This window comes from Amblyomma maculatum, chromosome 9, assembly GCF_055883805.1.
Source record: "Amblyomma maculatum isolate TAMU_Amacu chromosome 9, ASM5588380v1, whole genome shotgun sequence".
Classification (NCBI taxonomy): Eukaryota; Metazoa; Arthropoda; class Arachnida; order Ixodida; family Ixodidae; genus Amblyomma; species Amblyomma maculatum.
In genome coordinates, this window is record NC_139352.1 from 85,997,680 (window position 1) to 86,025,506 (window position 27,827).

The following is a 27,827-nucleotide window of genomic DNA, read 5'->3' on the forward strand; positions in this document are numbered from 1 at the left end:
GTGCACCTCGATGCAGATACTACATTCAGGTAACCTTTGAAATGGCGCTTCTTGATTTCACAATATGTTCTATATAGGGCATGCTTGCATATATAAATGGTGCTTGGTGAAATCAGAAAACGGCTTCGAATATATTTGTTTACATGATACCATATTTACGTTAACCCTCCTTTTAACAGCCATTCAGCTCTAGCGTCCACAAGCGCTCCCTGTTTGTAAACACGGTGTTGGTCAGTGCGGTGAATGTAGTCCTTTTTTGTGTCATGCTAGCATTCTCGAACTTTTATAGCGTTTGTACCCAAAGCGCTGATGCGCTGCTTCTTCTGGCGTGAAATTTAGCAATATGTCATAGCGCCTGTTCATGCATCCTTTCATCCACCGTATTACTCATCTAAATTACTTCTACATCTTATTTCTATAATCTGTAAAGATTTGCTAACAGCAAGCTTTAGGATGCGTAACTCAGGACAACTTTACTCACTATTAGAGACAGCTGTCATCATTTCACCGTAGCCAAAACCGTCTTACAATTAAAAACAGCTAATATATAACGCTTTGGCTCATATACTCACTTTAGCTTTCAGTACCTTGCCTCACTGTCTCGAGTTTTCGACAGCCGCGTTATTCGATCGTCACGAAAGTGCTCATCTTGCATTCAGGGCATAGTCGATGTCCGACAAACTCGGCATCTCATATTCATCATCATGCTGCCGGCCAAAGATGCTATCTTTCACGCCTGTAAAATATGCGACTTTAATATCTGTGGTCTTATTCTGCCGGCATAGAGTAATATAATTTGCGCGCATGGAATAATACATGGGAACTCTACAAATGTTCACGCATAGTCTTGCGTAACTTTTATTTTATACCTCCGAGCTCCGCGGAAACCCAATTATTGGTGTTGTTCGGAGACAGTTCTTTGAAGATGCTGGCTAGACTTCGCGCGAATCGTAAATGTGATTTGGGTCTGCAATGGGATAAGATCTAACTACTTACTCAACATTTTAAGATCAATTTCCTTTATTTAGAGCTTGATTAGTTTCCAGCTTTTTATGAACATAGCTATCACATACCTTAAAACTCGCTTGTGAAACTCAGACTCAGCCTACTGTTCAGCATCATTTCTATGTTTCAATAAACCTGCAATCATCATCATCATCACCACCACCATACTCATCTGTTAGACTTTACTTCAAAGCATTACGGCATATCCCTGCCGGAAAAAAAAAAAAAAACTACAGAACTGTGTCAAAAATACAACAAATATTCTGTAGTTCTGTAGTATTTTCATGTATTTCTGTAGCTTTTTATGTCAAGCTTTCCCATAGTATGTTGTTCTGTTGTACGTTTCTTTTGTAACTGCAGAAAATTATTACTACAGAATTTTTTTTTTCTAACTGAGTGCCAGCATACGGAAGTCTAGGTGAACATCACGATGGCAACCTCTAGAATGGCTTCATTCTCCCTTCATGAAAACTCATTTTGTGGACATGTGCTCGTAGGTAGAATTCTCACAGAGTTTGTTTTATCCGCGTTTGCGTGGTATGTTGACGTATCAGAAGTGGGCAAGTTCCGGGAAAAGTAAAAAGGAGGCGCTTTTCGTGTCGGTGTCAGTTTTGCATGGAGAAGGGCAAGCGGAAAACGACCTGCTCCGCTCTCCTCAGTGTTTGTCTAGCTAAAAATGAACTCAATAGGTTGCGATGTATTGCCGTATACTCTTTTCAGTATTAGCATCATCATGTCTCCCGGCTGTTTGGTAGTCTTCGTTGTTGTCCTTGTGTACTGAGAGCAACGCGTCATCCACAGCGTCTTTCTGAAAGTGTCGTTTCCTTTCGTTTACGCACTGGTTGCGCGACGGAACATTTTTTTTTTCTTGTGTGTGTGTGTATAGCGAAATTCCTGTTAAGCGAGTAAGCCCATTGTCCGTTGTGCTGCAAAATACACGTCTCACTGTTTGTGTCGCTTCTTCTGTTTCAGATATTATGTGGTTTTCATTATTTAGAGTACTAACCACTCCATAAACTATGAATGCAGAAAATCGTTGTTGCGAATGCTGCGTGCAGAGTGAAGAGTATTGTGGTGCCGATGAGGTAGAAGCTAAGGTGAAGATGATGCCTTTCAATTCACTAGGTAGCAGAACTAGTATGCTAACTTCGACGTTTACTGAGTGTGCCTTTGTAAATGCAGAGCATGCCGTTCAACTGGACCGCGTTTCCTAGGCTTGCATGCGCAAATGTGAACACCAGCGAAAACAATAAAGCTGAAACACTCGAAAAGTATCGCGTACACATACTCGCCGTTGCATAGGGACCTTGCTGTTCCATACCGAATTGATAGCAACATCGACAGCGTAGCAATGATTTGTTTTTCCGACTTCAGAGCTGATTACAGTTTGGGCCAGTTGTGAGAAACACAAACTGTCAATGGCTTATCTGCGCTATTACCGAAATAAGTGCAGATACCTTCACGGACTGCGTCCGTCGGTGTCTATTCATTGTTTGCTTGTTCATGCTTCCTTAACATGAAGAGGAGGACCTTGGAAGGCGGTTCTGGCAAAAAAGTATTAGGAACATAGCCTGGAAGAAAAGGTGGTGCAGAATGTTGTGCGTTATGCTTTGATTACTGAGAGAGAATGTGTTGGAGCTCTTGTTCAGGTGATCCCAAAACCAAAGACAATCTTGAGGATATAGATAGATAGATGGATTTATTGAAAGGAAAAGGCAGAGAGGTCGGCCGGAATAATTCAAATCTGGCCTGCTACTCTACACTGGGGAAGGGGAAGGAGAGAAGAAAGAAGATCGTGATGGGTGACGATGTGGGAGAAGGCATATGAAATACATATCTACATGCACAGTGACTTGCTTTACAAGCGCGAATCAAGTTCGCTGGCGCATAAAAAACGGCAAAGAGCACCCACTGCCTGGACACCCTTCTCCTTGTCCTGCCAAGCACCCAACATATAGGTTATATAGGTTATATAGGATATAGGTTCAACCTATCATCACGAAGTTGGATTATATAGGTCCAACCTATGGTTACGAAGTTGGAGTGCATGCTAAAAGCTGTCCTTTAGATTACTGTCATGTTTGTATGTATACTGCACTCAGAAGTGTTCTATATTTCGCTAACAGTTACCTTTGTTAGTATTTTAATAAATTTTTATGTCTTTCAACAGCCTGTCCCTGTATATGTATAGGATGGTGTTAGTGCCGAACACCGGCTGCTGATTGCCTCGGCTTCTTTTTGTGACATTTAGGGAACTTCGCACGACGTCCGCTGGTCTGAGTACATCTCTCTATATACCCGTACGCCTCATCATATCCCGCTGTCATGCCTCCATGCATCATAAGACGCTTTGAACATTGATTTTGCGTTTCCTGATTCACGTGCTATGAACAGTAAAGCATGAATTTTCGCGTTGTGTTTCTTCTGCCTTTAGTTTGCAGTTTCACATCGAATTGAACAATAAAATTGTGATACAGCGATGAACGCAGTTTGTGAATTCATTTTGCAAATGTGCATTTAACGTTCGAGGTCCACTTATGAGAACAAAGTTCACTTGCTACGATCCCTGGTGCCCTTAAGTCGTCAGTTTGGTTCCGACTTTTTCGGGCATCTCTGGCCATGACTAAATCATTTTTAATCAACTTTAAAAATTGATGCGTTGTAATCATTTGCTGAAGTCGATGTTCGCAACAGGCTGTTAATCACTGAAGCCAGACGTTGTAGAATTCAGGATGGACTAAAATAGCAATGACAGGGACAGCCTGGAGGCATAAACAAACTTGCATGAATTGTTCACACTTTCGTTTAACAGGATAATATTTTCAAAATCGTCCAAGAGCAACTAGGCACAAGGTGCCGCGTTCAGCGCAACCTCAACTAGCTTGGCTTCAAGCCCAGCTGAGACAGGCTGATAACAAGAAAATGACAAAGTCTTAACTGCAGCTTTCCATTGGGTAAAAAAAAAATATTTCGGTAAATTGGGAGGGATGAAAAGCTCCAGCATAAATACAAAATTGCACTGAATTTTAAATGTTACAAAAAAAATAAAATAAAGTTCATTGGTTTTATTCATTTAAAAGAGTTTTTCCTCAATAACTGATTGTATTCTGAGGACTCTGAAGCTCGTCGATGCGTGCAAGGCCACGCGTTTGTTTTAACTGCCTATAATTAATCAACCTCTCATGCTTTGACAGAAGTTCAGTTTTATTCTTTCTTGCGACGACTACCAATTGGCGAGTTACAAAACAAGTGCTTCTAATGATTGGGCATCTTAAAACGCCTGGCAACGCCTTCCGATTCCATATTAAGGAAGTAAGCACAAAACCTAGCTTTATTCTGGAAGAGTTTATGGGCATACGGTACTTAGTAGCATAATAGACGCATCCCCTTCTTTTGACGCGGAGCCTGCTTATTATCTTAGTTAACAAAAATAGGGCCCTTTCCTTCTGTATGGACTAACTGCGGAATACTACAAAGCGTCATCAGTTGAACTTTAAGACCTCTCTCTCTCACTCTACGGAAAGCGGTATTAGGAATATGCCGTGAAGAATTCGAGGACCATTAGAGACCGCGCCTAGTCACGACAGCCTTCTCAATCCTCCGACATATGCCGGATATTGGGTCTTATAATAGGTACACAAGTTTCCATGGCCTAGCGCGCGGCAGTATACTGGAATGAAATGTTTGGGAAAAGAACCTTCGACTAAACTATTGAAGCATTGTATACCAACTTTCGGTGGTTGTAATTCGCGCCAAACGCTTTGATTTATGCTAAACTGATTTATGCTAACGGCGATTAGGTTAGTTTTAAGTAGCGTAATGTGTTTCAGCGCTTGTTACGCCCGGCGCTTTAAGTTAAACATTTCTGATTTGTCAAGCTGTAAGCGCAGCGTTTAGCCCAGGGTCACCATTCAAGTTCTTCAAGTAAACAGAATTAAGTAATAAATTCAACATGACCTGCAACGTGGAAGCTGCGCTGATAATTGGTTTGCTTTATTTAGAGCGTGAGTCACTCCGAATGCAATAATTATCTTCTAAGCCCCTGTTTTTACTGCTTGAATTCCCGAGCATTTTACTCTGCGCATAGGACGTCGCTCCCAAATTTCATATGGTCAGAAAAAGAAAAGACGTTTTGTATCGCTGTACAGTACACAAAACGTCAATACACTGTAGTGTTCCTTTCGCTTGCTTCAGATCGCATCCTACGTCACCAGCAACTGAATTTGCAAAGTGTGACATAATTCTCGTCTCGCCAATCCAGAGCAGCGTTTTTGCGAAGAAATGTGCCGCGAAAACTAATCATTTGCGGCACAGAAACAAATAAAGAAAAACGTTACCCGAAACCGAAACTGCAGAGAATAGCTATACACCTCGAAACAAGCACTGTCACACAAGAGCTACGTCGCGCCACAGGCGGGCAGCGCGCTCGGATGCCAGCGAAGCCAACGCGTCGCTCCGAGCACGGGAGGGAAGGCGCGGCGCGCGGCTCATCATCGGGGTTCCTCTATTTCCCTCCTCCCCACGGTCGTCGTCTCTTCTCCCTACGCTCCCTCAAGTTTTTCCCCTCTGGAGTTGCATCCTCCGGCAAAACTCCGCGCAGCCGGTGGGCCCGACTCCGCGAACCGCGCGCTGCAAACTTCGCCGGATCGGAGCATGCGCAGTACGCTCGCGCGCCGGGTCGCTCCGCGAGACAGCGTCGCCTGGCTTTGAGAGCGCGCGCGTTCGCGGGAAAGAAACCGCCTCACTGACGAGATCGGAGGGAGCGAAGGGAAGAAGGGGAGAAGAAAGGCAGCAAAAGGAAGCCAAGGCGGCGGACGAAAGGGACAGGCAAGGAACAGGAGAGAAAAGGAGAGGCCGGCCACTTCACTCGAGGAACCAAAGGTCGACACATTTTATTGCCGAGGTTAGTGCAAATGAGCAAACCAGTGAGCTATTGAGTATTTGCATTGACAGCGTGGCGCAAGCCGCGAAGGCTGGCTGGTAAGGGTGTGTGGGTATAGAGTGTCCCCTTTTGCGTGATACGAAACGAAGTCGTGTGGCTTCTACGACGTGGGGTCTGTGCAGCAGATCGGGTCTTCCCACTAAAACCGCCGGGGCCCCTCGAAGTGTGTGAGCGACCGTCGACCGCCGCGGGGATCGCCATCGATGGAGCTTTGGTGTGTCGTGCGTAGACGCTGGGGCCCTTCTGGGGCCGAAAAATGAACGTGAGTATTGTACCGCACTGCATGCTTCGCCTCGTCATGGACACCGCCTACAAGGCTAGGCGGCTGTCCTTAACTAGCGGCAACTAACAGGAAAACTCTCTTCTCGGGTAGAGGTGATACATTTGGGTTCTCATTGGCCGCACTTTGCTTTTCATTATGTGACGACCTGGTGCTTGCCGGCAGGCCTTAAACTGCTTCAGGCGTTTTGATTCCCCTTTTTGAGATCTCGCACGCCGACATGTTTTGGGAAGATTGGTATATCCAGCGCACTGCGGCACTGTTTGTAGACTTCAGAACTGACAATCTGGCCTTTTCGTGAAATATAATATGGACTGTAATCGAATAATCTTTACAAATCAATAAAAACAGGAAGGTTTACAGTAAAACGATTTGTTTGGAGTTACGTAAGGCCTGTGGCTTCCCCCTCAAAGCACCCATCGCTGCGGCAAGCGCATAGTGGCAGAGGTGCCTCGGGCCCATTTGGCAGTTTTTCAAGGGTTTTTATACAACACAAGGGAATTTGGATAGTTAAAGTTTCTTAGCCGGTTCACGCCAAATATTTGCTGCATTTAGCCTATGAATAATTTACTGCATTGCTTGATGGTGCTGTTGTTTGGGAAGCGGTGAAAAACCACAGCAGATGAGCACGGATAGGCGGCAAGCACGCAGTGCTATCTCCTCAAAGCTCAAATAACGGTAAAAATAGTAAAAAAAAAAAAATAAGTCAATATTATTCCATCAAATTAATTTGCCTTTCATTAAAGCCTTGTGTACATATCATTTCAGCGCGTTTGCTTCTTGTGTTCGTTTTCCTGCTTTCCAATCGATTTACGCAGGAATCTGAAAGAGACACACTTTCTCTACTATCTACCTTGTTGTGCTAAAGTATGATCGCATGCTGTGAGATGATATAGCGTTTAAAGGAGACACCATCGCACATTTGAAGCCAAATATTTTGTTTTCAGCTGCTCCCGAGATCGACACCCTTCGAAACGTGAACTGTCTTCCAGAAGCTGCCTTAGGAACTATAGCGTTCGCGTCCCGGTTTCCTTCCTCGCAAAAGCTTGCTCTTCTCGTCTGACATTCAAGTGTCGACGGACAGCAAATTGGGCTCGGGAACGTCGCTCAGTTCCGCACAAACGTCTTCCACAAGGCCTTTGAATTGAAAGCCGGAGGGATCCCTCACCTCTGAGGAGGAGCTGGTGGTGTTGATCCGTGTGTGGACTGTATACAGGCCAAGGATATGGCGGACCAGATAATGTACAAAGTCACCGGCTTCATACAGAAAGCCCGATCGTACATGCCGGGAAGTTGCGGTGAAGACAACTCAGGAGAGCAGCTGCACTTCGCTAAGCAGGGAAACGACACCGAACTGTCAAATTTTCAGGTGAGACGCAGTTATAGATAACAACCTGTGCGCACGCATGCACGCACGCATGCACTCACACACAAACGCCCGTGCGCGTAATTTTGTAACCATAGTGAGCAGAATTTGCATACAAGTGATATGCATTTTCATTCGGTATAACTCCCCTTTTCCCTGTTACTTTTTCCCGTTTTCTCTTTTTTCCTTTTTTTTTTTCTGCAGCAGAAAGAAATTTCAAACAGCGTACTTTGATGCCGGTTGCTGATTTTGATATATTTTCGATTGTATCTCCATTCCACAGTCTTTGGGTATTTTTTCACCCAGTAGAATAAAGGACAGACTCGCAATGAGGCGGCACTGATTACGTTTTTGGGGTCAATATCTGCTGCAACCTCAATTTCTCGCTGAAGGGAGAGGGAAAGGGTAGAGGTAAAACCAGCCATCTGGCTCCGATAAATTCTTAATTTTTCCTTCTTTTACAGATCAGGGGCTAAATGTTTAAAGCTTACAATTGCCGACTTTGGTGGACGATTCCGGTAATAGAAGCATACTTTGAGATCACAGTTCTTCCTTCGCAAAAAAGAAAAAAATAGGCTGTCCGTAGTTTATACATTTGGCATCGTTTGTACTTTGCTGGTGGCAAAGATGAGGCAGCGTTTCGTTAACTGGCTTACCTTTTTATCTTAGCATTGTAACTGTACCACCAACGCTCTTCCAGACTGTTTATTTAAAATAAAGCACAATATCAACGTTCAACTACTTGATGCTGTCAAACGATTGCAACTTAGCGTAAACATTCCCCAATGTATCGGTTGCCCAATTTTTTTCTGATAAAGTTTACTTGCATCCCATGAAGCCCCAGTAGAACCACTGATTCACGAATGACAAAATGTTGCTCCTTTTTCGATTGCCCGACAAATACTTGTCATATTTTTGTGTTATTTGAGCGAGTTAAAGAACGCTCAGAAAGAAGTATCCAGTCAACATGCCAACTCGTTCAAAAAGGTAACGGCCAGAAACGAACTTGTACTTTAGTGACATGAAAATGAAGAGGGGTTGCTCGTAACGATAATTTTCACAAGATTCATCTAAATAATAAACAAAACTTCACAACTGCTTGTTACAATAAAAAAAAAAAAACAAATCTCACTTTATCTGAACTGCAACAATGCCGGTGAATACAGCTCTCAACCAGCTGCAAAAACCCGGTGCTACAAAATGTCAGCAACATAGCTACCTGCCTTTGCACACAGAATAATTCGAGTTAGTTTCATACTGGGCATTGCATTCTCTCCTGTGGAGCAGCTGTTAATCCGTTTACCACTTACTTTTTTCTAAGCGTCCTACTTAAATGCATGATACAATTATCCATGAAACTTTAATAAGACAAGCTCGATCGAAAAAGTAGCAGCACAACATCGTGCGTCTGTTCAAGATTTCAGTCTAGACACCATCCTTTAAAGTGTCATATCAAAAGGAAAAACCATTTAGACGATTAAAACCGCTTGCTTATTGGCGAATGGCTATTGCGTCAAGGCGATCTATTTCCGACACCGAAAGCCAAAACTGGGACAAAACGGTTCATGCTCATTCCCTCGTAATACTATTACTTCGTAATTTATTGATACTTCGCTTAACACCTCATTCGGCAAGGTCGCCCGGAATAATCCTAATCATTTTGCGCATGATGTTATGAGAGTGGTTCTGACAAAAGCTGCTATATTTTGCCGCACCGTTTGCTCGCGCTGCATGTTTTTGGTTCGCTCTCCATGCTAAGCTACAAGATGCCGTTGAACCTGTTTCCATCTTACGACAAATGAACTGGAATGCTATTCGCTCCACTTCGGTTAGATTAGGTTTCGCCCGCAAAGGCTTTAAACATTCTATTTGTAACCTCATCCATACGTTGCTTCGTATTATAAAATGGGCACTTGGCACTAAACGACCCTAGAACGAGTCTCGGATGGAAGCTTCTCTACCATCAATACTTTTAGCTGACGTCAGAAGTAAGAAAAGTTTGCGAATTCAAGCCTTACGGCACGCAAAAAAGGAAAGATCAGATAAACGAATCCAAGGCAGGATAATCGGAATTATGCTCAGTGTGATGCTTTTGCAAGATCAAGCAGATTAGCAGAGAGCAGATAACGTGTACAACTTACCCACGAAGGGGCACACGTAAGGGATAATACAGTGCAAATATAAGGCACGGCGCGTGGAAAGAAGCAGAACTCGACGGTAATCCTGCATGCTTCTTTCCTGGTGTACTACCTTGTTTGCTCTGATTTAGCCGGCATGATTGTGTGCACCAACCTGTTTCTCCCATCTGCATGCTTCTTTCCTGGTGTACTACCTTGTTTGCTCTGATTTAGCCGGCATGATTGTGTGCACCAACCTGTTTCTCCCATCTGCATGCTTCTTTCCTGGTGTACTACCTTATTTGCTCTGATTTAGCCGGCATGATTGTGTGCACCAACCTGTTCCTCCCATCGTATTGTACACGTACAGGCTATAATTTTAGGTTAACGCAGTGCCTGCGTACCTAATAGATGGTGATCGAAGTGTCGTTGTTAAGATCTAGGGAGGCGCTCACCAAATCGCGGTGTATGCCCAGTCAGGCGGGAGACAACGTACGGCCTCTGTTTGGGCCTCGCAGGCCCTGGGTGCGGACGGTGGCGAGGGTGGCTACGCCGAGACGACGCTCACGGAGGGTGTCAATGGCCTGCCGCCACAGCGAAGCGTCGAAGTGGTGGACGAGTTCGGAGGGCGGGAAGGGGAGAAGATCTCGGAATGGCAAGCGGGCTGGAACGTCACCAACGCCATCCAGGTGTGCACCCGTCTACTTCCGCCGTGTGGTGTTCCAATCCTGACCGCTTTTTCCCGAAAGTGCTGTATTTTTCTCAAAGCGCGAAATTGCCAGTGGACGAATTGATCTTTCATTCTAATTGACTTTATTTCAGAAAAACATTAAAACGGGTCCGCGGAGTGAGGCTGAAAGAACTTTGTATGCCTCCTGACGAAGCCTGACGTTGGCTTTGCACATTAGTACGCTTTGCCATGCAGCAACATATTAGCGAGCATATCGATACTATAAACATGACTGTACAGTAAGTAACTTAGTCAACAGTAACACTGTGGACACTGTAAGCAATGCCGAAACATCAGTCGACCGGCAAAATGCACTAAAAAACATTTCTGCAAACATTAATAAGCAACAATGATATGGTGGCTAGAATGGTATGGTGGCCACCATAACAATGAGCCATACAGCAATCAAGACGCCATTTTCCATCACACGGCAAAATATGAAAAAAAGAAAGAAACTATCCGCACAGAATAAAACGAGGTCCTACACATTACATGCGCTAAGCGATAAAATGAATGACAAAACGTTATGATCTGCGTTGAATTGCAAGAAAAATTTGAAATGAATAAAATACACTATATAGGTGCAGATATTAAGAGATAGTTAATTGGTACGAGATGCGCCTTAACAAGTTAGCTCATTTTTCCTTAAACATGTGAATAGAGACACTTTGGGAAACACGTGAAATTAAAAATAAGCGTAAAGAGCACCTTACTCTTATCTGATGGCTTTTAGTCAACGTGCCATCATCGGTGTAAGGCCTAGGACTAAAAACATTTGCGGGCAAAATATGCGACGTTTTTCTATTTTGGTAAGAATGACAGGGATTCGAGGTCGTTTATATTGTCTTTTTTTGCACATTGAAATGATAACCGCTCTTTAGAGCACTTGAAAGGGCAATCCATTACAACGTTAAAATTCAAACATATCCTTATCAGAAAGAGCGTTTATACATAATGTACACAAGGATATATCTCTATTAAAGAAAAGCATCTCCCCAGTGCTGGTGTTTTCAGCTGTTGTTGTCTTAGTAAAATTACGCGTACTTACACTGGCAGGTGTTCGGACGATCACAAAAAAATAACAATAGGAAAATTTGGAAGAAAATTGCATGGCTTGCAAAAGTGCACAGTAATGAATGGAGGTAAAATCTAGAATGTATTTTGAAATGATGGAGCGCGGCATTCTGAATGAATCCTGATTGAACCCAAGAAGGGGATCTTCTGTTTGCAGTTTCATAGATGCGATGACTCCCACTCAGAGTATGTTTGCTAAACTTCTCACCACCGTAAAAAGCGTGTTTTTGTTGCCCTTGGTTTCTTTTGCAATGGCACCGCCATCAAGGACAGAAATAAACAGGCTTCCCTTCCTACTTTTCATGCTAACAGGAGACCTTTTTGTCACTCAGATGAGGAAAGTAAAATTTCAGGTTTACGCCACGTAGGTTATCCTTGCAGCCGCCAAGATCTCGCGTGGCTATGTCGCAGCTTCATCGCAGGACGACTCCCGAGTCCGCCGTAGTCATGGCGACGTGGTTTTACATTTTGCAAAGGTGGTGCCAGTGAAATAGGATTGGCTAAGGTTTGGTATGGTTTGCTAAAAAAAAAAAAAAGAAAGCAAATTGAAAACTGGCCAGCACATCAGAAAGATGTCAGCGTAGTAGGAAAGAACAAGCGCATATTGAAGGAAACAAAGCAAGAGAAGAATCCTTTTTTCTTCCTATACTATATTTTCCACAGATTGGCACCCGGATATTTAATAGTAACCACAGCACAGCTTGGTCTTTGAAGATTTCTCGCTATTTCTGAAGTCAGGGAGTGCGAATTTGCGACCCGATTAGAAAATAAATTCCTTAAAATAATCATTGCTCCTATTCGAATGTCTGAGCGAATATACGCTGCTTCTTGTGCAAGCACAAGCAGATGTAACGCCCTGGCATAAATAAAGAAGAAATAAGCAAACACAATGAGCGTGAATTGGAAAACGCCAGTAGATATACGTTGCTGGCATCCGACGTAACCAAACACACTGTCGTGACGCTGGGGCTACGTCGACCCGGCCTTCACTTGGTAGCGTGCAGAGACTCGGGGTTGAAGTAGGATTGAATCTTCGAAGTTGGTGAAATATGTACAAGCAGGTTTAATGGCACTTTGAGAAACTTATTTACAAGATTATTTACACGAAAAAGAAGGGTACATCAGCAAAATGGCAAGCGTTAAGAGTTCATAGCGAGAAGCGACTGGATGAGCCGTTTACCCAGGGCTCAGAGCGACATTTCGTGCTCTGCAGCGTCCTTAAAACCCCCTATGTCCAGCCCCTCTCTGAAGATGCTGACCAACCAAATCCAGGGCACGCCCCTCAGGTATCGGCATCCAATCGAACACATCACTGCACTGATAGTCTGAAGCACTGACTGGTCCGGCATTCATTCGTTGGGCGTGATCACTTGTTGGCGGGAAAAGCTTGGGAACGGCGAGGAGAGGAGGTACATTTCTATTCTTCAGCAAAGAAACCACAGGCTGGTTCTGACAAGTGGTTTTACTTCTCAGAAACCCGAGTGCACGTGGCGCCGCATCCGCTCCCAGCATTGTCCGTTTTCGACAATTGCAAATCTTTCCTGCATTCCTGGGAAATCACTTAATGGCTGTATGCGTCATGCTCCTTTCTTGTCCTGCACGTCAGCGGACATGTCACTCTGTCGTCTCCTTTGGAAAGTAGGCATTCCTCACTGGACGATAGGGCTTATCGACTGGAAGGGTGAACAAAAGAAAGAAAGCACTTCCTGCATTTCCCGCAGGGGGACGTTTCTTTGTGTTTTTCCAGACGTTCTCTTGGCAGGGTCAATTTGGCATTTGCAGAGTGTCCACAAAGCAAAACAGGCTTACAAAACAGGATTCCTGGAAACAGGCTCACTTAGAGCCATTGGACCATCACCACATATTCACAGCACTTATCCATGCCCACAGGCGAACAATAGAGCGCGCAAATGCGGATGCTTGGTCGTAACAGCCTCCTCCCCCGCCAGAAGAGTCTCGGAGGGCAGCAGTCCCAGCTGCTGCATGAAGAGACGACTTAATGGCCTGCACGTGAACGCTTGAAGCTCGCTGTTGCTTGTCGCGTTGTCTCGATTGTTGTAGGCCAAATTGCTCGAGCTGTCTGAAACTCAACCACATGTCGAAGCAAGCACTCGGCTCCCGTCTGAAGAGACCAGGTTAAAAGAAAACTGCCATTGTTGTTCGAGAAAAGCCCACTCTCAATACGTTCGGGACCCACGTATTCCTAGAAAACCAAACGTGCTGCTTTACATAGCCACACATATACAAGCGCACGAAAAAAAATACAAAACCTGATTATCAATTTGGATACATGGTGAGGAACATCTCGGACCGCTTAGAAAGAGCGGCTAAGCGCGTCCGCATTCCCATTTAACTTCCCCTTTTTGTATCTTATTTCAAAATTGTACTGCTGTAAAATCAAGCTCCACCTAAGAAGGCGACTGTTCTTCGATGTCGCAGTTTGCAGCCAAGCCAGGGGACAATGGTCCGTCTCTACGGTGAATTTGGCCCATCCAAGATAGCACTGCAATTTTTGAATGGCCCATACAATGCAAGCGCACTCTTTCTCTGACGCGCAATAAGCCCTCTCTCCAGAACTCAGTTTTCTGCTCAGGTAGAGCACGGGGTGCTCATTACCGTCGTCATCTCTCTGGCAGAGAACAGCACCTAGCCCTCGATCACTGGCATCACACTGGACCGTGAATTCTCGGCCATAGTCTGGAGCTCGCAATACCGGACGGCTAATCAGCACAGCCTTCAGGTTTACGAAGGAGGCTTCCTTTTGTTCGTCCCAGACTACATTTGTCGGTTCTGTCTTGCGGAGAGCGTCGGTCAGAGGGCTAGCCGAAGCTGAATAGTTAGGGATGTAGTGATTGTAGTACCCAGTCAGACCTAGGAATGCTCGAATTTCCGTCTTCGTGCTCGGCCGCGGATAGTCTGCTACCGCAGAAATCTTAATCTCGCTGGGTTTCCTGAAACCTTGACCTACATTGTGACCCAAGTAGTCCACGGTCGCCCTTGCCAGGCAACATTTCTCGGCCTTTACGGTTAGTCCAGCTTGACGCAAAAGGCTCAGTACAGCTCTTAGATGTACCATATGGTCCGCCCATGAGTCGGAAAAAACCGCAATGTCATCTAAGTAAGGCACTGCGAATGTTTCACACCCCTTTAAAACCCTATCCATGAGTCGGGAAAAACAAAATGGAGCATTTTTGAGCCCGAAACTCATCATTGTTGGCTGGTAGCTGCCCGTCGGAGTGACGAAAGCCGCGTATCTGCTGGCGCGTTCAGTGAGCGGTACTTGCCAGTATCCTCGAGTAAGGTCCAGCGTAGTCACATATGCCGCTCTACTGACCTGTTCTACTCTCTCCTCAATATTCGGAATAGGATACACTTGATCCCTGGTGAGAGAATTTAGCTTTCGGTAGTCTACCACAGGCCTAGGGTCTTTACCTGGAGCTTCTACTAAGATCATAGGCGAAGCATAATCGCTTTCCGAGGGTTTTATTACTCCCAATTCCAGCATGCGAGTTACTTCCCTATCCAGAATTTCTCTTTGTCTTGGAGAGAATCGGTAGCACCTTGATCGCACTGGCACGTCTGAAGTCAGCTCAATATCGTGCTCAGTCAAATCAGTCCTGCCTGGCTTGTCCACGAAGCAGGCCTCAAACTCTGTTATTATTTCGCCCAGATCGGACAGCTGGGATTTCTTTAGTTCTCCTCTCTGCTCCGTCTTTTTGAGAAGCTCCTGAGCGTTGCTTCCTTTTCCGCTGAGGCAAATCAAGTTGTCCCCCATCTCCTCGGGAAGGTTTAACGTTAGATTTACCACGGCTTGCTCCATAGCTAAGTCCTCTCGGGTTCCACTTAAAAGTCTCGGGAGATTACTAGACACTGGCGGCAAGAGGTTATTCTCAAGAACGCCCTCATTCCGCGTCTCATCAAGCTCACTTTCAAGTTGACCTATTTCGGATGCCTCGCTCTCAAAGTTTTCTGGCCCGCTATCTTCTACATCGACCACTGTTTTAACTGCCGTTTCCTTCACTGTGGAATTTTCTGGTATGAGCAGTGTAGCTAGTTCTCGCGCCTTTGAACGTGTTAAGGCTTGCACAACTCTGTCTCCGAACAGGATGCCCCTCTTTCGCAGTAGCATGTCCGATTTGTTGGAAAACAAATACGGATAGCTTTTAGGAAGCTTTCCTGAAACAGCAGCCTCGGTTGTTAACTCGCCGAAAGGGCCCTCGATGACCACGTTCGCGATCGGCAAGCACACACTCTGTTCCTCAACTACCTGTCGGATCCATGCACACTGTCCTGTATAGTCGGAAGGCGATACATACGCCGGATGGACAACATCCATCGTTGCGGCCGAATCGCGCAGTACCTTGCAAGGCTTCCCGTTGACTACTAGGTCATGCAGGTAGGGTTCCAAAAGCTGCATATTTTCATCGCAGTCACTGACATACGAGAAAACAATCTTTTCTTTCCGGCAGTTGACGGCAATGTGACCCTGCTCATTACACCTAAAGCATGTGAGCGGCTTCCTAGCCTCAAACTTTTTCTTTGTGTTCTGCGCGTTGGTCACTTCCCCACTTTTCTCACTGCCGTCCTTTCTAGGGCGTTTGCCTGAAGAAGCCTTCCTTTCTTCGTTTGCAAATCTAGCAAAGAGCCTTTTCTGACGGTTATTCACACTCAACTTGGGATTGCGGAGCCTATCCACTGCTGGGTTGCTGAATTGTCGGCGCGAAGCGTACTCCTCAATGAGTTCGGCAGCTTCAGTTGCCGACTTAATGTCGCCTCGGTCCTGTAACCAATTTCTTTCTTTTCCTGGGAGGCAGTTATAAAACTGCTCCAAAAGAATTCGCTCGACTACAGCGTCCCTATCACTGTAGGAATCAGTGCTCCTTAGCCACTCGCCCAAATTAACTCTTAAATTGTACAGGAATTCAGGGTAACTCTCGTCCCTGGACTTAGTAGCGTCCCGAAAACGTTGTCTGAACGCCTCGGCGCTAAGCCTATACTTTCTCAGAAGGCAAGCTTTGACCTTCTCGTAGTTGTCCGCGTCCTCCTTGCTTAGCCGCGCGACAACCTCCGCTGCCTCGCTGGGCAGAACCGTCAATAATCTCTGTGACCAAGTGTCTCGCTGGAAGGACAGTTTTTCGCAGGTTCGCTCAAAGTTAGCCAGATACAGACCGATATCCCCTGATATCACATATGGCTGCATGTACTTTGACATCTTGAAATCTGCCTCCTTGTTGAGACGAGGTACCGCTAGCTGGGGACAATCGCCCGACCTCTTGCTCAACTCTAGTTCTAATTTCCGGAGCTCAATTTCTTGGTCCAGCTTTTTTGCTTCTCTTTCAAGCTTCTCACGTTCGTGCTCCCTTTCCTCTTTTTCCCTCTCAAGTTCACGCTCCCTTTCCTCTTTCTGCTGTCTGAGCTGTTCCTTTTTTTGCCCGATGAGGTTCCATGCTTCACTGAGCTCCTCATCATCGGTTCCCAGATCAGTGATTGCCTTTATAATCAAGGGTTTTCGTGCCAAACCACTTGTATTAATTCCCAATTCCTCACACAATAGCAACAGTTCCGGTTTCTGCAGCTTTTGTAGGTCCATGATCGCTCCGAGTGTCGGCTACTTCCAAAACAACAGTGCAAACTACCAAACCTAAAGGCGTTTCAACACTTTTTACCAGTTCTTAAAATCTAACCCTGTTCTAGAACCTGGTCCACATCAGAAGAAAAGCCAAGCACTCACCCACACATGCGATCGATGTTCCGAGCTGCTGTCTTGTTGGCCGATTGTTGCGCCTGCTTGTTGCTTGAGATGCCACCTCCGATCACAAGATGTGGCTTGTAGATTCTGATCCACCTCGAATCACCAGATGTTGTAGCTTGTAGATCCAGATCCCACCTCCAGTCATCAGATGTTGTGGCTTGTAGATTCAGATCCCAACGCTGGTCACCAGTTGTCGTGACGCTGGGGCTACGTCGACCCGGCCTTCACTTGGTAGCGTGCAGAGACTCGGGGTTGAAGTAGGATTGAATCTTCGAAGTTGGTGAAATATGTACAAGCAGGTTTAATGGCACTTTGAGAAACTTATTTACAAGATTATTTACACGAAAAAGAAGGGTACATCAGCAAAATGGCAAGCGTTAAGAGTTCATAGCGAGAAGCGACTGGATGAGCCGTTTACCCAGGGCTCAGAGCGACATTTCGTGCTCTGCAGCGTCCTTAAAACCCCCTATGTCCAGCCCCTCTCTGAAGATGCTGACCAACCAAATCCAGGGCACGCCCCTCAGGTATCGGCATCCAATCGAACACATCACTGCACTGATAGTCTGAAGCACTGACTGGTCCGGCATTCATTCGTTGGGCGTGATCACTTGTTGGCGGGAAAAGCTTGGGAACGGCGAGGAGAGGAGGTACATTTCTATTCTTCAGCAAAGAAACCACAGGCTGGTTCTGACAAGTGGGTTTACTTCTCAGAAACCCAAGTGCACGTGGGCGCCGCATCCGCTCCCAGCATTGTCCGTTTTCGACAATTGCAAATCTTTCCTGCATTCCTGGGAAATCACTTAATGGCTGTATGCGTCATGCTCCTTTCTTGTCCTGCACGTCAGCGGACATGTCACTCTGTCGTCTCCTTTGGAAAGTAGGCATTCCTCACTGGACGACAGGGCTTCTCGACTGGAAGGGTGAACAAAAGAAAGAAAGCACTTCCTGCATTTTCCCGCAGGGGGACGTTTCTTTGTGTTTTTCCAGACGTTCTCTTGACAGGGTCAATTTGGCATTTGCAGGTTGTCCACAAAGCAAAACAGGCTTACAAAACAGGATTCCTGGAAACAGGCTCACTTAGAGCCATTGGACCATCACCACATATTCACAGCACTTATCCATGCCCACAGGCGAACAATAGAGCGCGCAAATGCGGATGCTTGGTCGTAACAACACACAAAGAAATGGCATAAACATACAAATATGAAGCATATTTCTGGTAGGATGTATGCTTGGCGAACGTTTTTACACTCGTAAGTCTAACACATAGCCATCTTTTTCAGTTCCCTTCGCCTCGCAAAGGAGGGAGGGTTATAAACACTGAAACGTCGTATAGGCCCTTAGCCGGAACTTAATTTGTGTAAATTGTAAATTGCGAATCAATTTATGTCTAGTAAACGCTGCGTTCTCTTCTTGTTCATTTTAAAGAGCGGCACGAATGATTTTGGGCCGTGCATACGACATTAGCGTCGGTGGGTTTCGTAACTTGAAACTCCCCCGTTCACATGGTTTCCCCTCGGTCGGCGGCGTCACCGATCGGTTAATTTATGCCGAGATGGGTATACAGACAGATGACAATAGGTGGGTGCTCTCTCAAGAATTCTGTTCCTGATATGGTCACGTGCACAGTGTTTACCTGTGAGTGCGTGCCATACGAATAGAGCTGTCAACTTCCCGCTCCTGGAGAGGACAAAAAGTTTGGAATTTTTTAAAATTTTCCCCTTGCAGTTCAACTAAAGTGAGGCTTGAATCAGTCAATACAACCTTTATTTTCAACACGCAATAGGAACATATACCGTGTGGGAAACCGTAAAGGCCAACTGATTACATTACTGGGGATGTCATCAGTCTTTCAAGACGGTAAGCGGAGCAAGGCCTCATGGTGCAAGCGTGTTAACGCCTGCGGGCTTTGCATGTGCAGATTCAGTGGCGTAATTTCATGCATTGCCACAAAGTTATGATAGTAAAGCATTGTGTACCTGCTAACTTAGGGTCGTGCTTTAGCGCACTTGAGTGTAGGTCAGAAAACAAACATAACCTCTGCTTAGTCGCGGTGCCAGTTGAACGAAAAGCTGCATACAAAAGAGTTTACTATTTCCTTTCCCGTCTCAGGAAGAGCTCCGCCCTGCTGTTAGCTTGTGCAGCAAAGCTGGCTAAGAAAGTTTCGATTGCACAGAAAAAAGAAAAAAAAAAAAGAAACGATTCGTGCACAACATAAGTGCTCGCAAAGGGTGCCAGGGATGTGATGGAAATCGGGGGCACAATGCTGAGCTGTGACACACATTCCCACGCCTGTATCCAGTGGAAAATATTTGATTTCTCTAAACGTATTCTGGTGGCTAGAAAGCGAATCTGTACAGGTTTCTCCCGCACCTCGTGAACTAAGAAAAACATAAAACATGATCCCAATCTGTGACTCAAATTCATGAATCTGATTTGAGACCATCACCTGTTAGTAGCAGTTACTCTATGAAGAAGCTTAGTCAGGATGGCTGGCAAATGTCAATGTGAACTATTTATTTACGTTGCGCTTCCAATATCCTAGTTTTCAAGTTTAGAATTATTAAGTTCTCCTAATTTGAATTTCGCGTTCTTCAAGGCTCGATGTTCACGTTTTTTTTTTCTTATAAAAAAAAACACAAAGTGGAAACGTCACTTACTATTTGCATCTTCCAAGCTCCCATGATCAAGGAGAAAACAATGTAAGATTTAACTACTGCGTCAGATGCAATAGCGGTGCACAGTATATTGCCTTCTTGGCATGAGTGGGATATCGGTCTTGTGCTAGGAAAAAAAAAAAAAGAATGACTCCAAACTTGCATTGTCAGCACAGGTTATAAACATGTCGACAGTTGTTTTGGGGGCTTTAAGCACTTCTTATCACTTAGTATGTGCGAGGGCAGGATGCAAGGCCTTGTGGTAGTGAATGGTAGTGTTAATTTTGGTCTCTTTCCTGTTTTACTCTTGGTTGTTCTTTATTTTGTGCGATAATACATGATACTGATGTCTTGTGTTTGGGCAGGAAACGCTTGACCGCATACATAGATCGACGTCATCAAATTGTCATCAAGCGTCATCAAAGTGTAAAAAAAGAAAAAGAATGGCTGGTACTGTCTACCTCACGCGCCCCCACAGTTTCAGATACATTGTTGGTATTTGACATGTTGAAAGGAGGCAGATTTAAATATGTTGCACAGGGCAATACTGAAGAAATACTTGCTTAAGAGGACGCATTATATTTATACTTACCTTGTAGCAATGCAACGAGACTTCAAACTATATATAAGGCCCGCCACCAACTCCATCGACAGGTAATTTGCTTAGATGCATATTCCACCCACCAAAAAATTTCCCACCTATTAGTTGATTCGACCACTAATACGAACCGCTGCTTTTTGATTGATAATAATTAATTTTCCAATGCACCTTCACTAATTCACACAACGCGCTGATACCTCATTTGCTCATGTGCGATTTAAATCTTAATTTTTCACTTTTTTGCACAGCTTAGGAAACCTTGAAGCTTGATGTTTTTCTGATCTAAGCATCAATGGGGATGTGTGCAATTATTGTACGTCGCTAGTGTCGGTGCACCACATCATAGGGCGGTAAAATGTGTACCTTAATGAATAATGCAGGCATGCAGTAAACCGTGCTACGATAAGTGCCCCCGAAAAATAAGTCACAGTTATTGAAACCAATTTTATACTGTATTTAATAAATGGACCTTAATTTTTTGACACATCTCAAACTTAATTCATCGGAAGTTGCGCTTTGAAGAATTTCATTAGGTTAATACGAGTGCGTCAATTAATCCCTTATTTATTTCCGAGCAGCGTGTTTAGGAGCCTAATAAGTTGGTTAAAAACTATGGCAACAAAAGAATCCAGTGCATAAAACCGCTCCAGAAAAGGAAGTACGTGCCGAATGCGCATAAAATCATGATTAGCAATTGTGCACTCAATCCTTCCTATAGCGGGGGTTTCTTAATTTATTCACTCTTCTATCGGACAATAGTGGGCTCTTGTAAAAAATAATACGAAAACATGCCAAAACTCAGCAGTGATGACTTTCTTAAGTCATCACCACTGAGTTTTGGAACGTCGTACTTGAAACAACTGCGTGAATTTCCTGGTTAAGGGCTCCAAATATAGCTCGGGATTAGCAGCGCACGCGTTCGAAACCTGGCCTCACTTAACGAATACTTTAATCCCTGCGTAGACGCCATAATGCTCGACTCACATATTATCAAAGCTCCCAAAAGCAAAGCCTAATGAGATGACAGCTTTTTTTCTAAACCCACCTGCGTAAAACGGTTCAGCATTGAGACAATATCTGCGACAATTTAGCTTAGATTCCTTCATAAACAACGGCCTCGACATCGATTTTGCAATTAATGGGCCAAGAATGGAACTGCGTTCTCCCTTCCGACACGGATAGGTTCGTTTCCTTTGATGAACGAGAAGAACTTTACACCTCGCAGCATTTTAGTACAAATATTCAAAAATGAGATATTCCATTGCTCTAGGATTTGTCACGTGGTTATCACATGCTTATGCCTTACCACTTATTATAAAAACGACGGGTATATATGCGAATGCATGAATGGAAGTCGTGAACATTTGAACCCCAGTGTGCCGTACTTGGATGATGATAAAGATGATGGTAATGCCAACTACATTAGCAAGGACAAGAACCTCTTTGAAATGTCAGTTGATTTTACCAATAGCAATGAAAAGTGACAAAAAGACGCAAGCGATAAACAGATTCCCAGTCGATGGACGGAGATCATTTGCGAACAAGTTTAGTTTTCCGTATAACGTGCAGATTTTGCTTGACTATCCCCTTCATGATTACCCGCATATATTCTGACTTTTTCACGAATAAAAAGGCCCTATGTAGTGTATCATGATATAGTACTTTAAGCATGAACGAAGTAAACCGAAGTATGAAAGCCAGTTTTAGGCACAGTTGCTCGAATAGTTCGCAACTCTCCAAGAATTTATTTTATATAGAATAGAATTGAATAGAATAGATTTATTTTCATGTATTATGAGTACGTACATGAGAAGGTGTGAGAAAAAGCTGCAATCATGCAGCTTGACTAGGCTCCCACCCCCTATACTTGAGCACATCATCAGCTACAAATTCACAAAGTATCAATGAAGCAAATGAAAAATACATGATTGAACTACAATCAATAAAGTAGAAAGACATTTGCAATGAATAAAAAACAGACATAGGAATTATTCACAGTGAATTGAGAAAACAAAAGCACAGCAATGATATAACATGAAATTGGTCCTATTACAGTATACGTCAATAATTTCATGGATATGAAGAAGTACATGACAAAAACCATCTGTTGAATGACATTAAAGTCAGATTTTCTATGTTGATTCCCGCTTTCCTGAAAGAATTCAACACACTGGGAACGGCTACACTCAACATTTCATTTCCGTAATTGGTTTTTGAACGAGGCACGAACTGAAATTCGGAATGCCACGTTGAGTAATAATGACTGTTAACTTTTAAGCATGCTATATGTGTCAGCAAGTTTAATTGATATTTTCATTGGCTTCTGAAAGTTTTGCAAAGGCGTTACTTGTACCGGTCTGATAACGCGTTTAAATCATAACTCCTTCAACAAAACGTCAGGGTTCTGTGTTGACGAATTATTTGAGATAATTTTAATCAGCCTATTTTGCAGTTTTATTAGCTTTGGCATATTTATTGCCGTCGTTGTACCCCCCACCAAAAGACAATACTGTATATGGGAAAGGAAAAGGGAATCATAGATGACTAGTCTAGTGTATATAGGCAGTAGATGCCTGTTGCGAAACAATATACCTATTACACGGGCCGATTTACTTACAACATGATTGACGTGCGTGTCCCATTGCATATTTTCTTGAAAAAGTACTCCTAGTGTTTTAAAACTACTGACGATTTCAATGGGTCTGTTATCTAAAATTAAGGGATAAGTAAGATCAACTTGTTTCCCTCTTGCTCGAAAAATTACTGCCTTAGTTTTTTCAGCATTAATCACTAATGCGTTACTGGAAGCCCCGTCTTGAAGTTTCCTTAACGCGTCGGTTGCCCGTTGGCAAAGTATCTTGCAATCATCATCTATTAGAAATAGACTGGTGTCATCTGCGTAGATGACAATCTTTATGGATGTATCCAAGTTGACAATGTCCTTTATAAATACATTAAAGAGGTATGCACTTAAAATGCTGCCTTGAGGTACTCATAGAAAATTAGGTTTAATTCAGGATGAGAATGAATTTAAAGTTGCGTATTGTTTACGATTGCCAAGGTACGACTGAATTTCATCATGCCTGTCTTGTATCGTGAGAAAGAAAATGAATAGAGTCAGGTATCCTTTCAGGCTACATTTTGTCAAATAAGGTTGTACTTCTGCTTTTCTTAAAAATGAAGGGAGAGAGGGAGGCTGGTTTTAATCAGAATCGGCAAGGTATTATGTTCAGGAGAGATGCGAACATACAGAAATCAAGAATTTATACATTCAGGACTCTTACTATAACTTCACATTTACAGCTGGAAGTATTTCCAGGTGCCGTGGTCTAGACAACATCATGAAATGAGTGAAGAAAAGGAAAATAAATATAAAAAAGCATCCCTGTTACTTCTAAATAGATATTTTCAGACCTTGCAGACTGGTTAATAGCATAATAGGTGAATGTGCCTTCCCACAGCATAAATGAAAGCATTTAATTCTTTCTGCAATATATGCAACATAGATTACTTATTTCTCAAGCGACGAGCTGAGAAACCTAAACGCTTTCTGTGGGGAATAAATTTCGTAAAAATAAATCATAATAATACTGTTGATAATAAAAATAATTTTGATAATAGTTTAATCTCGCTGAATTTTATGCCGCGTCATTGAAACGAGCATGTTTGTTCCAAAAGTAAGAAGCATGGGAGTTGTCACCTGTAATATTTTCATCTTTGTCTTGCAGTGTCAAAATTTCGTTTATCCATCATTCCCAATGCAAGTGAATTGCTTCGAGAAATTACAAAAACTTCTGCAATGTGTACGACCGAAAAGTTGAGTAGCCTCTTTTCCACACGTGTCTCAGCTCATTTTCTAGAAGCGAATTCTCACATCGCCCATGACACCAGACCAGTGTTTCGAGTAACAGGTAAAAAAAAAAAAGATATGCGGAATAAACAGTTGATCGTGTTTGAGCGCTAGGACCTATGTGTGTAGATAAGGATGTAAATTATCTCTGATTGCAGGGCATGTTCATCGTGAGCCTGCCTTACTCGGTGCTCCACGGCGGCTACTGGGGTGTCTTCGCACTCGCATTCGTCGCCTACATGTGTTGTCACACGGGGAAGATTCTGGTCGAGTGCCTCTACGAACCGAACGAGCGCGGCGAGTTGGTTCGAGTCCGGGACAGCTACGTGGCCGTGGCCCAGACAGTGCTGGGGCCGCGATGGGGCGGCAAGGCCGTCAACATGGCGCAAATCATCGAACTGCTCATGACCTGCATCTTGTACGTGGTCCTTTGCGGGGACCTCATGATCGGATCGTTCCCAGAAGGCGCCGTCGACCAGCGCTCCTGGATCATGCTCACCACTATGATCCTTCTACCCTGCGCCTTCCTCAAGAACCTGCGGTCAGTATCGATGCTGAGTTTGTGGTGCACCGTCACTCACCTTTTCATCAACGTCATCATACTCGGCTACTGCCTGTCCAGAGCGTCGGAGTGGGCCTGGGCCAAGGTTCAGTTTCGAATCAACATCAACAAGTTCCCGGTCACTATGGGCATCGTCGTCTTCAGTTACACGTCGCAGATCTTTCTGCCCACACTCGAAGGGAACCTCAAGGACAGGTCGAGGTTCCACTGCATGCTCAACTGGAGTCACATCGCAGCGGCCGTCTTCAAAGCGCTGTTCGCCTATGTCTGCTTCCTGACATTTGCCGAGGAGACCCAGGAGGTCATCACCAACAACCTGCCGACCAAAGGTTTTAAGATAATCGTAAACCTGATCCTGGTCGCCAAAGCCCTCTTTTCCTACCCGCTGCCCTACTTCGCCGCCTCAGCGCTGATCGAACACTCATATTTCCGGGAGCGGCCCAAGACCCTCTTCCCGTCCTGTTACGCCATCGACGGCGAGCTTCGTGTCTGGGGCCTGGCCCTCCGGGTAGGCCTAGTCATATTCACCATGCTCATGGCCATCTCAATCCCCTACTTCGCCCTGCTCATGGGCCTGATCGGTAGCTTCACGGGAACCATGCTGTCCTTCATCTGGCCCTGCTACTTCCACATGAAGCTCAAGTGGGACACCATGGAGTGGTACTCCATCAGCTGGGAGGTGTTCATCATGTGTTTCGGCGGCTTCTCCGGCCTCGTCGGTATATACACCTCGTTCGCCGGCCTCGTCGAAGCCTATCACCTTCCGCTGCCTCACGTGCCGGTCATAGAATCTTAGAACGTGCCTCGTTGGTAATCTTTCATGTGCGGCGATAAGGGCTATCTTGATTTTTATTTCTTCTCTGGTCGTCTGTATGCGTGTTCCGTGAGACTGAGTTGGCATGTCCGTATGTATATGCCGTCATAGGATAAGGCTTCCGTTTGGTAACGCCCAAAAGGGGTGAAGGCATAAGGATAGAACAGCGAGGACAGCTGTTCATCGCCTCGTTTCCGAATAGTTTCGAACTGAAAAGAGTTCAATCACCTAAGTGGCGCAATCACTTTATCTATGCCACCGACTGCTTAAAGGTAACAAAACGGTTAAAGCAATGAGTCTGCCGTTATCGAACAGAATGCATAGCTATATTTGAATAAGTGCTTCCTTTATACGATTATCATAGAGAAATAATGAGTTATGCACCATACGTTAATTACACTACACCCAGGTCAGGAAGGTTACGTATTCTAAATGCATCTCAAAATTAGGCCACAGAAGCCGACACACTAACGCATGTCATGCCGACAGAAAGCATTGCTCTCTACACCATCGTGATCTACGTTAAGGTAACCATGACTTACAAACGCTCACAAAACTCAGACGAAAGTCTTCCATTGCCTTAATTAAGAGGCTTCTTTTGAACGTGACTACAATTATACATCTGCTGCCGCAATCGGTTTTCAGTTTGACATGGAGGAAGAAGCTGATGATTGCTCGATTGCCAACCTCTCTTCTCAGGTGCAGTGACTATACCAGAGCACTGATAACAAAGTGCGATAAAGTGCATGATAACAAAGCACTGTGCAAAGGCTTGAAAAAGGCTATGCGACACGACGGGACGTCTATCGAAAGACACGACGCGCTATGAAGTATCAGTATCTGAAATGCCGACAGACATGTCTTCCATTATACTCCTACGAACAGCTGAATCACGTTACGTGAATAAATTCGTCCTATTTCAAGGCAGGACTTTATTAGTTCACACAAAACCTAAGCGATTAGAGAAAAACAAATTAAAAGCACCGTTTAGACAGATATCTAGATGTTACTCGAAAGCGATATCTGTATAAACATCTAACTTTTTGTTGTCAAAAACGCGAAATGACTGTATTGCACTAATTCTGCCTTCCAAGGGGCAATACAGTCGAAAAAAAGCTAGGGCTGTTTCAAAAATACAACAAAATGTTCTGTACTTCTGTCGTAAACGTCAGAACTTTCTGTAGTATTGTAGCTTCTTCTGTCGTATTTGTCCGTAGTCTGTAGTTCTGTAGTACTTTTTCTGTTGTAACTACGGAAAATTCTGACGTTACTGCAAGAATTCCTATTGTCACAACAGGTTCGCTGTCAAAAACCGCGCAGAAATTCTGTTGTGACAACAGAAAATCTTCAGTAGGTTTTTTTTTTTTTTTCGTCTGGGATGCATTGCTGTACAAAGGCGGAATTCTAAACTACACGAAGGAGCCAGAAAGGCGTTGGCGTCGGGCCGACACGCTAGTACAGTGAAGGAACGGGAATCCAAGCTTCAGTCTTCCATGGAATATTTAGATGCGCACCATTTGTGAGAAGGTTGTGAAATCACTGTGCACTTTACAATCACGTCATTTGCCGCACAGCCGTGAGTAAATGAAATGAAGGAAGAAAAGCGCAGTTTCCAATCCACTGTCTTCCAAAAAATTACAGCGCTGAACTGCACTTTCCAGTCTGTTTCAACTGGAGGCGAGTTTCCAGCTGAATTCTGTTTTGCACAGAGAGGCTCGGCTACCGTTTCAGACGAATTTCCAACCAAACCATCATCGAGCGATGCTAGAAAAAGAAGTCTTCCATATTAGCTCGTAAAAACTAGCCAGATATGTGTATACATATTCAACGCCTCTTCGAGCTTCGAGCCTCTTCGAGTTCATCTCAATTGCTAGGCTGTCAGCCACATGTCACGCAAAGCTCAAACACGACTTTCACGATCATGAAAGAGCCACACCGTCATGAACCGGCTTTTTGCGGAATGAACTTGAGCAGCCATATCTATTACTTATTTAACTGATGGGCTTCCACGTTAAGGCATCCGGTCTTCCACTGCCTTAGAAGGCTATGCAGCGATGACTGACATCTCACATTTCCA

General features: G+C 44.3%; 1 protein-coding gene across 1 annotated transcript; it reads left to right on the forward strand.

The window, feature by feature from the left end:
• Positions 1-7,452: 7,452 nt before the first annotated feature.
• VGAT (vesicular GABA transporter) lies at positions 7,453-27,292 on the forward strand. The gene is made up of 3 exons (XM_084580238.1): positions 7,453-7,596; positions 10,229-10,399; positions 24,533-27,292. The coding sequence occupies exons 1-3, from the start codon at positions 7,453-7,455 to the stop codon at positions 25,730-25,732; spliced, it is 1,515 nt and encodes a 504-aa protein (XP_084436364.1). The 3' UTR covers positions 25,733-27,292.
• The last annotated feature ends 535 nt before the right edge of the window (positions 27,293-27,827 follow it).

Bases quoted from the DNA above. Each gene is read 5' to 3' on its own strand.
- VGAT (XM_084580238.1), top strand. From the start codon at position 7,453: ATGGCGGACCAGATAATGTACAAAGTCACCGGCTTCATACAGAAAGCC. The intron at 7,597-10,228 runs GTGAGACGCAGT...TGGGCCTCGCAG, and splicing joins CCGAACTGTCAAATTTTCAG to GCCCTGGGTGCGGACGGTGG. The intron at 10,400-24,532 runs GTGTGCACCCGT...CTCTGATTGCAG, and splicing joins ACGTCACCAACGCCATCCAG to GGCATGTTCATCGTGAGCCT.